This window comes from Rhinatrema bivittatum, chromosome 6, assembly GCF_901001135.1.
Source record: "Rhinatrema bivittatum chromosome 6, aRhiBiv1.1, whole genome shotgun sequence".
Lineage (NCBI taxonomy): Eukaryota > Metazoa > Chordata > Amphibia > Gymnophiona > Rhinatrematidae > Rhinatrema > Rhinatrema bivittatum.
Genome location: NC_042620.1, coordinates 187,765,739 through 187,780,209, shown reverse-complemented (window position 1 = coordinate 187,780,209; position 14,471 = coordinate 187,765,739). Strand labels below are relative to the sequence as shown.

The window sequence follows — 14,471 nt, the reverse complement described above, 5'->3', positions numbered from 1 at the left end:
ACAAATGCACAGAAGGCACAATCTTTTGCAAATTTAAAACCCTATTACATTAAGCACAGGTAAATAATAAAATAAAATTGCACTTAGTTTCAGCAAGGCTTTGGCTCATGAAGATCCCAGCTCCAAAAAGATTCAGTTTCCCCAGCACATGACTCTGTGGCAAACCAAATCCAATTAGCTCCACCCCCCACTAACAATGGCTAGGGAGACTGGCTCTTCTTTTTTAATTCTTAGCCCTGGAAAGCAGACTAAAATAGCTCTCTTTCAGGTTTCTATTTCAAATCTGCCCCTTTCTAACAGACAAGGAACAATCGTTTGCAAATATAAAGCCCTATTACATTAAGCACGTGTAAATAATAAAATAAAATTACATGTTCCCTGGCATGGGAGTGTTGAATCCCGGTGCCAAGAAAGTCGAAGGACCCGAAGGAACCGAGGAGTCCAGGCAGGCGCCAAGTTGTTCCACAGCCGAAGCCAGGGTTTCCAACACCTTCTGCTGCTTAAGTATCTTTTGAGCAGGGCCTGGAATGGCCTGTAGGGCAGAGGCCTCCGCCGGGTTCATGGACTTGGCAATCTGTTATGAATCCGGTATGGTCTGTTGACCCTTGGCCTGAAGCAGAGTTAGCGCTACCTGAAGGGGTAAAACCCCCCCCCCCCAGGTCCCACTGTCGGGAGGCAAGGCATGAGAGACGCAGGGGCCAACGGGAGATTCACCACTACCAGCTCACGTTCCCCGCGGGTTGAGCCTTTGGGTACTGGGGCCAGCTGGTCTTAGGTGGGCCCCTGTGAAGACGAGTGGTGAGGACGAGGGTGACTGAAGGTGAGGCGGAGTCCAGTCCACTACCAGAGGAATGAGGCTAGAGATATCACAGTCCTGTCCCGAGGTCGAGGCAAGTGGAAAGCAGTGAGGTGAAATCCGATCCAAAAGGTCAAGGGCTGGCGGCGAATAGCAAGGAGAGGTCCAGTCCAAGGTCAGGAGGCTGGGAGATCTGTCCAAAGGGGAAAGGAAAGAGACCAGATCAGATGGACTGGAAAGAAGGGCTGGAGGCTGGAACAGGCAGGCTGGATCAGGAACGCAGTAACAGAAACACTGAAACAGGAACCAGAGCGAGGAGACCTGTTGCCAAGTCATCCAGTGGATGTCTGCCACAGGTTTATATATGGCCAGAGCCCTGATGTCATCTGAGGGGGCCAGCAGTGTCTTCCCACCGTGGGCTCTTTAAATCCCCACAGGTGGCGAGCATGCGCATCTAGGGGAAAGACCAGGAGAGAAAGGAGTCGGCAGCACCCCACGTGCTGGCCAGTCCGGGGCGGCCCTGGCGGCATGGGAGAGATGCCGGCCACTTCAGGAGGAGTTGGGTGCCATGACCCGAGAGCCGGGGGTTGGAATGGAGTATCAGAGAGCCGGGGAGGCTGGCTGGGACAGCCCGTGACTGGTGAGTGTAACATTATGTTAGGCATGTGGACCCTTGAGCTGGGACAAGGGTTGGAACCACCACCGAGGGACAGCCCCCAGTGGTCCTCGTCACCGGGTGGAGAAAACCCAGCTGGAGCTTCACCTATACCAGCCTTCATTCTCTGCAGGTTGAGCCTTTGGGTGCGGATCTTCTCATGGAGAGGAGTCCGAGAAGAAGATGAGGCAGCGTCAGGAGGTCTAGGTTGAGGCAGGCAGAGTTCAGAGGAAGTCATGGGCAGACCAGGCGTCAGGGCTGGTGACGAACAGGCAGCACGGTGAACCAGGCCAGAGGTCAGGGCAGGCAGCGAGCAAGCAGAGACGAGAAGACAAGCCAAGGTTCAGGACAGGCAGTGGACAAGCGGAGTCAGGAAGCCAAGCTGAGGTCAGAACCAGAAGAACAGTTCAAGGAGTGGGGCTCAGGTTCAGGAGCATGGAGGAACTCAGGATCAGGAACAAACAGGAACTCTAGATCAGGAACAAACAGGAACTCCGTATCACAGCAACAACACACTCTCACGAGCAGGACCTGTTGCCAAGGCCTCGATTGAAGGAAGGGCCTGGCATTAAGTAGTACCAGGCTTGATGAGGTCATTAGTAAGGGCCATGGACTTCCCGGCCCATCCCCCTGCTGATGGCCCTTTAAGAGGCCAGGCTGTTCTGTGTGTGTGTCGAACTGGGAAAGGGCAGAGCATGCCGAGAGCAGCCCACACAAGGGATGCTTGATGCGAGGAGCCGTGCACCACACCGGCTCCGGCATGTGCAGCAGCGCTGCATGCCGAACATCAGTCCCCGTATCGGGACATGGGGCACCCACCTCACAGGTCCAGGGATGAGTGCAGCGGTCCAATAGGGTAACTCACGGGCTGCCGAACGTAACAGTACCTCCTTCCAAGGCCCCCCTCTTGAGGCCCCGCGCTGGTGGGGGTACCAGCTCCAGGGAAGACTTGAGTGGAGGATTCCGCAACCAACGGATTGGTTTGGTCCCCTAGTTCATGCAATTCTGGGGACTGAACCCTCCTTGTCGAGGGGGAGCGACCCTTTTGATAGCCTGGAGGGGAGGTTGGGCTCTACTGTAGTGGGATGAAGACCCTCCATTCCCTCAGGGGCCAGACAGGCAGAAACGGGTCTCTGTTTCTTGCCCTTCTCCTGTAACAGAAGGGTATTCAGAGTTTGTATTTCTTCATCTTTGACGCTTAGTAGGGATTAGGGATGTGCATCGTTTTTATGATGAATTAAAATATCGTACAATATTTTATAATTCGGCATGTATCGGGGGTCCCCGAAAATGATAGGAAAACCCCACAAACATTCGTTTGGTTTTCTTATCATTTTCGGGGGGAGAAGGGCACACAGAAAAAAAAACCCAAACCCACCCCAGCCCTTTAGATCTAATTATTTACAATCCCCCACCCTCCCGACCCCCCCAAAACTTACCTAAAGTCCCTGGTGGTCCAGCGGGGGTCCTGGAAGTGATCTCCCACTCTCAGGCAGTCGGCTATCACAAATCAAAATGGCTCCAATGGCCCTTTGCCCTTACTATGTGACAGGGGCTATCGGTGCCCTTGGCCGGCCCATGTCACATGGTATGAACAATGGATGGCCCGCACCTTCAACTGAGCAAAGACTAGTTGTAAAATATCTTTCTGGAGGGCCCCTGAGATGGTTTGGGTCTCTTACAAATTCTTGTTAGGGGTGTGGAGGTTTGGTATGGTGGTGGTCACGAGCAGAGAACTAGGAGGTTCTTCCAACTTTAAACAGGAATCCATGCATCCTAGCCCCCAATGGACGGGTTCCATTGTGGACCAATTAAACTGGGGTTGGTGCTTCTGCAACCAAGGTAGACCCAAAATGATTTGGCTTACTGCCCTAGGAAGCACATGGAAGGAAATGAGCTCCATGTGTGTGGGTCCTATCTTCAATGTGAGTGGCACAGTGGTTTGGGTCACCAGCCCAGGAAGAGGATCCCCAAAAGCCGAGGAGACTGCCAGTGGTGGTATTAAGCATTTTGTGGGGATCCGATACCGTTCTATATCAACACTGCTCTCTGCAATAAAGGTGGGGGTGGAAGGGAAATAGAACCAAAAGGTTAATAAGAGCCAAGAGTAACAGATAAGTATGAGAAAAAAAAAAGAAAAAAAAAGTGCAAAGCTTGCTGGGCAGACTGGATGGGCCGTTTGGTCTTTTTCTGCCGTCATTTCTATGTTTCTATGTTTCTATTCTCTTGTCATATGAAATTTTTCCCAGCCCCAGAGTCCACCAAGGCTTGGGTGGAGAAGCATGCGGAGGGTTGTTCCAGGGATACAGGCAGTAGAAACTGGGGCAGGGGGGTTGTTAGCCTGAGGGTCATCTGCTCTGTCGCTTTGCAATGTGGGAGAGTCCCCTTTCTCTCTGGGCACTGGGCTAACAGATGGCCGCTTGTTCCTCAATAAAGACAGAGACCCAGTTGATGACGTCTGGTCTTCTCTTCATTAGAAAGGTGAGTACTACTGAGTTGCATGGGTTCTTCTAAGGGATCCCCCAAAGTGGAAGTGAGACCGATCGAGGAAGACAGCATTCTGGAGGGGCCTCTTTGAAGTGAGCAGAGCTCCTGGGCTCGCTGCTGGAGGCATCTGTCAATCTTCCCCGTGAGGTCAATGAGGCCCTCAAGAGAGGGAGGCAATTCTCGTGCCGCTGGCTCATCCTTAATCCTGGGGGCTAAACCCTCCAGGAATATAATGCGCAAGTAGTCTCCTTGCCTGTTCAGCTCTGTGGCCAGGGTTCAGAATTCAACCATGTAGTCCATTAGCGATCGATTACCCTGGCACAGGTGCAGATGGGCAGAACCCAATGTGGGTAACCGGCCTGGCTCAACAAAGACCTGCTTGAATGCCGAGATGAATTGTTGGAGGTTAGAGAGAAGCAGGTCAGTGTGCTGCCCTGTGGGGAGGCCCAGGCCAGGGCCTTCCCATCAAGAAGAGAGAGGATGAAAGTTATCATACCGAATCATTCGGAAATCGTGCTGGCTGAAGCGAAAAATGCATATGGCATTGATTCAAAAACCCATGACACTGCCTGGAATCTCAGTCATACCGGAGTGGAGCGGGCAGTGGAATTGTTGCCAGATGGGAATCTGGGACTGGCACTGGAGCAGCAGCAGGCAGTGGTGGGGCCACCGGAAGGGTAAAGGAGTCCAAACGTGCGGCAAGGTGATTCATATCCACCACAACAAGTTCTAGGGCTGACTGGAGGGTTTGCAATTTCTAGGCGAGGCCAGGAATGGCTTTGAGGGCCACAAGGTCCGCCAGGTCCATGGCCTTGGCAAACTGTTAGGCATGTGGACCCTTGAGCCGGGACAAGGGTTGGAACCACCACCGAAGAACGGCCCCCAGTGGTCCTAGTCCCCGGGAGGAGGTACTGGTGGAGAAAACCCAGCTGGAGCTTCACATATACTAGCCCTTGTTCCCCACAGGTTGAGCCCTTGGGTGCTGGGGCCGGCAGGACTTAGGTGTGAGTCTTCTCACGGAGAGGAGTCCGAGAAGAAGATGATGCAGCATCAGGAGGTCCGGGTCGAGGCAGGCAGAGTTCAGAGGAAGTTGTGGGAAGACCAGGAATCAGGGCTGGCAGCGAACAGGCAGCACGGTGAACCAGGCCAGAGGTCGGGGCAGGCAGCAAGCAAGCAGAGGTGAGAAGACAAGCCAAAGGTCAGGACGGGCAGTGGACAAGCAGAGTCAGGAAGCCAAGTCGAGGTCAGAATCAGGAGAACAGTCCGAGGAGTGGGGCTCAGGATCAGGAGCACAGAGGAACTCAGGATTAGGAACAAACAGGAACTCTAGTTCAAGAACAAGCAGGAACTCAGGATCACAGCAACAACACACTCTCACAAGCAGGACCTGTTGCCAAGGCCTGGCTTTAAGTAGTCCCAGGCTTGATGAGGTCATCAGTAAGGGCCATGGACTTCCAGGCCCATCCCCCTGCTGTTAGCCCTTTAAGAGGCTAGGCTGCCTCGCGCGCACCTGAATGGGGGGAAATGCAGAGAGAGCTGAGGGCAGCCTGCTCCCGACATGAGGAATGACAGTCCCCATACCGGGACACAGGGTGCCCACCTCACAGGACCGGGGATGAGTGCGGTGGTCCGATGGGGTAACATAAGGGCTGCCGAACATAACACTTATCCTCAAATCTACGGTTTTATTGACTTAGGGGGTTATTTTCCCACTTGCATTATGGCCTTAACGCATGTTTAAAGCACCATAACGCATGATGTGATGCTAAATAGCATTTTGGGTATTTTAAGCCAGTGGTCCCCAACCCTGTCCTGGGGGCCCACCAGCCAGTCGGGTTTTCAGGATATTCACAATGAATATGCATGAGAGAAAATGTGCATGTTATGGAGGCAGTGCATGCAAATGGCATGGGCCATCCAGTGCTCCTACCATGTGACAGGGGGCCAGCCAATGGCACAGAAACCCTGTCACATGGTAAGGGCAACAGGCCATCGGTGCCATTTTTATTAGTGGCAGCCGACGGCCTGAGAGCGGGAGATCGCTCCCGGGACCACCACTGGACCACCAGGTAATTTAAAATGGGGTTTTTTTGGGGGGGGGAGGGGGAGGGAAGCTAAGGGAGCTGTTTTGAAGTGTCGGGGTGGGTTTTTTGTTTATTGGCTCGGGCGATAAAAAAAACCCCGATCGGGCCACACGAAAAAAAATTCACGATGTGAATCAGAACCGGAACCGATTCCGGTTCCGAATCACACCTCTATTGGGGACCACTGTTTTAAGCTGTGAGAGAAAAAGAGAGAGAGGTTAAGAGTCCATCAAGCTAGGCTGAGAGAACATTGTACAAATCTCATCTTTGTGTGAGTTTCCTCACTCCGAAGGTCATCAAATCTTCACAAGAGTGAGTGTTCTGTTCATACATTTCACTCTGAATGTCAAAGTGGCCCCTAACCCCTATACTACTACCTAAACCTTACCTTGAGTTACTAGGTGGGCCTCCTATAGAGGTATAAATACCTAACTACTAGAAAAGCCTTATAGCTAGTCCACCTCTCTCTCTTTCTCTCCTGTAACAGTTGTAGGTAGGAATTGCAACAATTGTGGTATTACTGTGTGAAGTGCTCTGTATAACAGATCCTGTCAGGAAGGGAGCATGCAGGATTATTGGCTTTGTTGTTTGTGGTTCAGGACAGTGGATATGTCTTGCCACACCCACAGAATGAACTTGGATCAACTCCAGTAGCTACTGTTCAACCTTTTGACAAAAACTTTAGCCATAGAATTTAATTGCAGTTGTTTCAACAAAAAGGCAAAAGTTTGACAGAAATGTAAAAATTAATGAAATCTTGTAAAAATAAGACAAAATTACTAGATCATTTAAGCTATGCCACTTTGAATATGCAAAAGGCATATTTTTGTTTTATAAATCTTTGTAATAGCAAAAACTAACTATAAGTTTTGATGTGAACATTTTCATATCTTTCTGTTAAAGACTGGGAATAAAGAATTTCCAGACAGTACCATAGCTCTTACACTCAGTTATGAGGGCTGGAGTTATTTAGTTTATTAATTTCTAATAAATCTAGCTCATTTATTCTGTTCTGTAGTCACAGTTTTGTATGCTGATAAAGAATCTTTAGAAGAAAATAGCAAATACAGGTAAATAGTTTCTTCAGGTTTATTAAAGTACTTAACAGAATTATTCTTTTTTATTTTCATGGAAAATAGACTGTTAAAATAACAATACACAATTGCAATAAGTCTTCCTCAAAAGAGGAGCTCCCTGGTATCCAATAAGATGCCATTTCCACTCTGCGGTGTTTTGGCAACATAATAACATAGTAACATAAATGATGGCAAATAAATACCAGAATGACTCATCTAGACAATGGCGTAGTACTGTGATGACATAAGTCTACTGAGACAAACTGAGACTTTTAATATGTGGTAATCTTATTACCTACAAACCTTTATAATCACTGAAGTATTCTTATTATTGTAAAGCATATGGCAAGAAGAACATTATCTAATGAAGTATTTTATTGAACTAGTTAATTTAAAAGGAGTTTTTGCAGGTAATAATCCATTTCAAATGCAATTTTCCAACAGAAAACAGAATGTAGGGAGGCATCAGCTATTCAATCAATGACTTGTTGCTCATTAGAAAGTTATGCCCTATGAGCAAGGATTTAGAGTCAGAAAGGTTTGTGGTACATACATAAATCTGAGTACTTTGTATGCAATTTTCTGACTTCTGACATATTTGACCAAATATTCTATTTGAATATAGAGCTCACAACAGTTCTACTTTATGACCATTAACTGTGAACACTAAACCAAGCAATGGTACCAAGATTTAAAGCTTCAACCATTGTAGTATATAGTATCTATAAAAGAATTAACATCAGTACTCCAACTCATTAGTATAATGAAACTGTCCCACTACACAAAGTCACTTTAGATTGTTATGCTATAGAATACAACCAAATTATATGCAAGCCTTTATCGTTAGTGTTTGTATTTGTGGCCCTCCTTAAACAATCAATGTCATCTACAAAATATCCATTTAATGCATTCTATAAAATTATGGGTGAAAAGCACAATAAAAAAAACAGTCCCAATCAATTAAAAAAAAAAAGTAACCATACAGAAGTAGGTAATACAAAACCAATAAAACATTGTTTTAGCTAATCTCTACTTTTTTTCTATGCCTAAGAACTGGCCACAATTCAAAGTCTCCTATCTCCCTGAGAGGAAAGCCCTTTTAGCTTTGATTGTTGGACTGTTTGTATACTATATCCTTCCGAACAATCCATTGTTTTCTCTCTCATCTTTATAGTCTGGTTACAATTTACTTTTTCTTTTTCACTTGGCAGACATATGACAGAATAGCTAAAAATGATATCAGTTTCACGGTATACAGTATACATCAGCATACATAGCATGTATAACAGATTCATGTCCTTTTGATACTCTTAATAGTCTCAGTTCTTCAGAATCTGATATGGGTGAACAATTTTCTCTCTTTCTGGATCTGTAAGAGGCATTTTCATATAGATCCCAGTAGTCAACCAGCTCTTGGTTTGTAACTGTAAAAATGTGCAAAGAAAACATAATACAATTAAAACAGAAGTGCCTCCTATAGACAGCAAAGGTTCAACCTGAGAATGGGAAATCAGCTCTTACTGACAGGGTCATTCATCAAAATGTGTTAGGGCATTATGGCCCTAATGCCCACCATAATGCCATAACACATGCATTATTTTTCGCAACGTGCGATGCATATGCAAATTCTGAAAATTTTATCAAAAGGAAAGAGTTTATGAAATGGGGATGTTTAATATTGCATGTGACTGCATAATGCATGTTACTACACTAGAAATAACTATACCTTTTTTCCTGGCGTTAAGTTATGTGATATGCCTGAAATATGATTTGTGATATTTATTGCAAATTCCATTTCGGGGGGGGGGGGGGGAAGAAAGATAGCACCTCTGGAGTGGCATATGTATTAGTCAACTATTGTATTTATACCACTCTAGGAGGGTCATCTAGTAACTTGAGGTGAGGTTTTGGTAAAGGTCTAGGGTTTGGGGGCAGTTTTACATGCACACAGTCAGATGAACGAACAGCACAGTACACATCAATGAAGATTTGATGTGATTTGGAATGAGGAAAGATATACAAAGCTGAGATTTCTGCAATGTACTCTCGACCTAGCTTGATAGCACCCAGGCTAGGGCGAGAGTACATTGTAGAAATCTCAGCTTTGTGTACCTTTCCTCATTCTAAATCACATCAAATCTTCACTCACGTGTACTGTGCTGTTCGTTCATCTGACTGTGCATGTAAAACTGCTCCCAAACCTTAGACCACCACCAAAACCTGACCTCTAGTTACTAGATGACCTTCCTAGAGTGGTATAAATAGATGACAAATATAAGTGCCTTTTAAAGAGTCTCTCTCTCTCTCTCTCTCTCTCTCTCTCTCTCTCTCTCGAAATGCCTGTCTGAGCAAGTCTCAGTTTGCACAGTGGAAATTATAGCAAAATGATGAATCTAGGTTTAAGTAAGGAATGAAGAAGGTATTTTGTTTTAAATTGTACCATTCTATACAAAAGCACAGTTCCTGTAAAATTAACAAGAAGCAAGAGAATGGCTGGCAGGCGTATAGGCCAAGTCTTTCTTCTTTGTTTCCTACTTTCCTTCTACTCTAGATCAGTGATTCCCAAACCTGTCCTGGGAGACCCCCAGCCAATCAGATTTTCAGGATATCTGCAATGAATATGCATGGAATCGATTTGCATGCACTGGATGCAGTGCATGCAAATCTGACTAGCTAGGGATCCCCCAGGACAAGTTTAGGAACCACTGCTCTAGATGACCAATTGAGACCCAGTCAAAAAAGAATTGGCCCAGGACAGGAAGAAAATAGGAGGACTGTGCATTTCAGTCATTATCTTGATTCATTATTTAACAGGAACTCTATTTTCCTTTTTTTTTTTAAAGTAGAACCCTGTAAGGAAAAAAGTATCTTAGTGTTTTATTATTACTATAGTAAAGATTATCCTCCTATTTGTGGAAAGAATTATGCCTTAAATAGAAGGAACTGCTACCTTAACAGTGCATGTCAAAATGCAATCCGAGCCAATGTTTTGCAGTAAATCTGTTTCTTTTTAAATCAAGAATGGTGATCATCAAAATCCTATGACCATCAGCCAAAATCAGATGTACACAAAATATGAATTCCTAATAACTTAGCAGCAAAAAGTAGGCACAGGTGGGAAATGGTTAAATGTAGGGAAGGAAATAGGACTGAATATGAAAAGAGACTGCAGTCTTGTCTCTGTAAGAAAGACAGATGGGTTAGGAAGAAGTGTACTGGTACAAAATAGGGATGATCCCACCAGTTTTCCCACCCTTTCAAGAAAAATATCCAACTGGCTCCCTCTGCCTGTAAAAGCATATCAACTTATTTTGCTGCTTCCTTCTGTTTTAAAAGAGTTCCTCATTCCTGAAACGAATGAGCATAGCATCCGCATGTTCAACCTATTTAAAGGGTTCCATCCCTGTGGTCACAGTACACTGTTGAATGTATCACAATGTACGAATACCCTCATTCCCTACCCTTTTATTTATTAATACCATAAGTTCTTATGTTCTTAAGTTGTGTTTCTATAGCTACATATTAACCAAGGGGGTGATTTTCAAAAGGATTTATACATATAAACCCCAGTTTATGCTGGTAAATTGGCTTTTGAAAATTATCCAGGGAAAAGAATAAGCAGGACTAGATTACACAAGGACCTTTTCCAGCTTTCATGGCAGGCATTTCAGGGGATGGAGTTGGGACAGGGAAAGCATTTACATGCATACTTTTTATTTTTGAAAAAAATGCATAACTGTGCAGAAAATTACACCTGCTCAGGAGGGAGGATAACTTCCTGCACATACATGTATGCAATGCATGTACCAACACAGCCGAGGAATTTTCAAAGCACACTTTTGTGCACAAATTGGCTTTGAAAATTTAAGCTAAAGTTTGCGACCACAGAGTTTAGCCATATGCGGGCTGCTGAAAACTATCCCCTTAGATCCTGCATACTCAACTGCTGTGACATACCTTATTAATCAATATTATAATTGTCATGATGCTACTGTAGACAGACAATCCTGTAATGACTGCTACTAACACCGTGGGGAACAGGTTGGATTCTGTGCAAGGCTCTGGCTCTGAAACAAAACAAGAAAACATGATTCATTCTGGTAAACTACCAGGTTTCACAAAGTCATCTATAATAATATTTACATGAATTCCTAGACAGCTCCATATTGTTTATTCTGCATGTGTATACACACAGAGCCACTGAGGAAAATAACCACTCAGCCTACACAGTAACTGAAGTTATAGCTGTGAATGCATATTTCACTTTACATACAGTGAAATCAAAGAAGACCATGACTGGGTCCTACAATTTAGGGCTTTATCAATATTTTTATTAAAAACAAAATTATTTCATTTATACAGGATGATATATAAAGAAACAAATGAATATAATGAAATAATTTTGTTTTGGGTGTGTGTGTATACACACACACACACACATTATTTACATATATATACAACATTATTTAATTATATTCATATATATATATACACACACACTCCATACAAAGGGATATTATGAGGGATATCAGAAAGTAGGGTCGAAAGATCATGAGTTATAAAAATGATGTGAATAACTTAGGCAATATGGAAATTGTTCACACTGTAGAAAATGCAAGTTTAAATTATAAATAAAGCATATCTCCAAATATTCCCATACAGATCAGGAAAAGAGATGTCTACTTACCACTAACATAAATCAGGGTTTTATTGCCTTCGCTGCTGCGATATGGTGGTGGGTACATGATCTCCAGCTTGCATGCATATTTACCGGTGTCAGAAGTTTGCAACCCCATGAGAGTCAGGGTCACATTATTTGGGCTAGGCACGCCATGGCACTGGATGACATTTTTGGCAGTAAAAGACTCATATTGCGTTGTGTAGGATGAGGCACACATCACAGAAGACTTGTCATCTGTTTCCTTAAGCAGAGTTACACGGATTTCTGTCACTTTGCCAGTGAACTTATATCCACAAACCAGAGTGGCATTCCCATGCCTGTTAGCTACTACTATGGGTGGCTGGATCACTTCCATGGCTGCAAGGAGCAATACATAGTAGAATGTTTAAAATACATATCTCAAAATTAGGGTTTCCATAAAGAAAGCTTTTCCTGCCATCTCAAATTCTCCAAGAGGAGTAGAGACAGTATTTTATAAAATCAGGAGAGGCGTGGAACAAGTTATTAGGGAATAGTTATTTATTTATCCTTTCAACTAGTTCTAGGACTAGGGGACACTAATTGGTAGCAGATTTAAGACAAATTTTAACAAAGCAGATTTTCAGTCAATGTACAATTAACTGTGGATTGTTGCCAGAGGCAAGTAGTATAGCTCTATTTTAAAAAGGTTTGGACAGCTTTTGGAGGACAGATCCATTATTAATTTTTAGCCAGGTAGATCTGGGAATTCCTACCTTTTTGCTTTTTTGGAGTGATCAATAAGAAATGGATCTCCCCATTAGGACCTATAGTATTTCCAAGTGACTCAGCTTGGTTATTGCCTGACAGGATGTCGGGCTCCATGAACCATTGATCTGACCCAACATGACTTTCCTTATGTTCTTATGCAAGACAATAAAATGTACATTTTCAACTAGTGTGAAATCCTTTTCAACATTATCACTTGTACAATATCTATGGAATGATGTTTTTTGTTAAAGTATTTTGCATTGATATCCAGAATAGTAGCAATTTATTTTTAATTATGAATGTCTGTATCACAATTCCAAAAGTTTGGTGCACATTTTTATTTTAAAAATAACTACTGCATTCCTACCTATCTGCATACTGTTTGTTTTTAAACTATATATAGGATTTCTATGCATTCCTAAAATATCAGTAACTGATTTTTTTATTTTTTTATTTTTTTAATCTTTCCAGTCATGCACCCTAAATTCAATGGCATTAGCTGGGTTTCGGATTGATATCCAAAACTGGATCCACTATTCCTGAAGATCTTCAATTGTCTCATATTATTCTACCATGTTTTCTGCAACACTTAATCCAAACAGAGATGTGAGACCAAAATCTTTTAAAGACATAATTTATCTAAACAAATGCGCGTTCAAACTTTCCCAGGTAAAAAGTATGTTTCCTTTGCTTCATCCCACTCTATGCTATCTTGTTCTATTCTGTTTTGCAACTGATACCTTTTCCTTAGAAAGATTAAAATTAACTCAGGTTCATCTGAAATTCCAAGTTTTAGAGTTTATGATTAATATTTATTTTCTGTAGTCTGGTTTCTAAATGAGTCACTCTTTAACACAATACAAAATGAAGAGCAAATGAAACTGTGAAAATCTCCATCATCAACCCACCTTTGGAGACACCAGGAGATGTACACATGAAGGCAATGGTGAATAGTAAGGCAAGCATCCCAGTGCAGAGCTGCATCCAAGAACCAAGAAATTCTGATACCTCCTGTCCAAGTACAGCAGGAATGAATGCAGTTAATATTACTCTGGGCTGCAGGAAGCAGGGCAAAACCTTCCAGGATATTGAAGTAATGAATTCTGTTTGAAACCGCACAGACTCTGAACATATATAACTGTAATTACACACAAGTACCTGAAAAGGTACATGAGACTTTTTGTTTTGGTCTTACGAGAAAGGAAGCAGTGGGTTAGAAACAGTACGTGCACAGTTAACCTCAAAATGCCTAATATGGAAATACATATTACTGAAACAACCAAGCAGCAAATGGAACATTCATATTCAAATTGAGCCCAAGTCACACACTTTATTTTAGGAACCCAGGGAGTGGCAGCCTGATTAAATATTGTACAGTACATGAGTTGTAACTTCATCCCCTTCCTTCCACTGCACCATTCAGCCAAATTCAGAGCGATGTGAAAATTATACTGGGATATTTGTGAGGAGGGCAAGTTGAAACATGGGGAACTCAGTGCAGTAGATCTGAAATTTGATTAACTCAGAGGGTGCTCAAACCGGGCCTTGCCCCCCACCACCAGCCAGTCAGGTTTTCAAGATATCTCTAATGAACATACATGAAATGTATTTGCATGTACCACTGCCTATGTATGCAAATATTTCTCATGCATATTCATTAAGGTCATCCTGAAATGATCTACTTGGTGTGGAGGGGAGGGGGCACCAAGGACCCTGCTTCTCATGAACTCATGAACCCTGCTTCTGCTCCCATCCGAAGAATACTTTATGTTCTTCATTTCATTGGCTCTCCCCATTTCTTTTTTTATATTTACCCCCGTTCTCATGACATCATTTGCATCTGCAAAATTCTGATAAGCATTCCCCAACTGCTCATGCCATTGCCAAGTATAGCTTCAAAAACAGTTGTCACTACTGCAACCCAGCCAGAGAAGACCCAGAATGGTTGCCGCATCTCAAAAAA

The 14,471-nt window shown here is 43.7% G+C and overlaps 1 protein-coding gene across 1 annotated transcript; it reads right to left on the bottom strand.

Annotated features, from left to right (window-relative positions):
* Positions 1 to 7,127: 7,127 nt before the first annotated feature.
* CTLA4 (cytotoxic T-lymphocyte associated protein 4) lies at positions 7,128 to 13,543 on the bottom strand. The gene is made up of 4 exons (XM_029604920.1): positions 13,417 to 13,543; positions 11,786 to 12,136; positions 11,056 to 11,165; positions 7,128 to 8,522 (listed from the first exon to the last, which is right to left on the bottom strand). The coding sequence occupies exons 1-4, from the start codon at positions 13,490 to 13,492 to the stop codon at positions 8,418 to 8,420; spliced, it is 642 nt and encodes a 213-aa protein (XP_029460780.1). The 5' UTR covers positions 13,493 to 13,543; the 3' UTR covers positions 7,128 to 8,417.
* Positions 13,544 to 14,471: the final 928 nt, after the last annotated feature.

Bases quoted from the DNA above. Each gene is read 5' to 3' on its own strand.
- CTLA4 (XM_029604920.1), bottom strand. From the start codon at position 13,492: ATGCAGCTCTGCACTGGGATGCTTGCCTTACTATTCACCATTGCCTTC. The intron at 12,137-13,416 runs GTGGGTTGATGA...TGCTCCTTGCAG, and splicing joins ATCTCCTGGTGTCTCCAAAG to CCATGGAAGTGATCCAGCCA. The intron at 11,166-11,785 runs GTAAGTAGACAT...GTTTTGTTTCAG, and splicing joins AACCCTGATTTATGTTAGTG to AGCCAGAGCCTTGCACAGAA.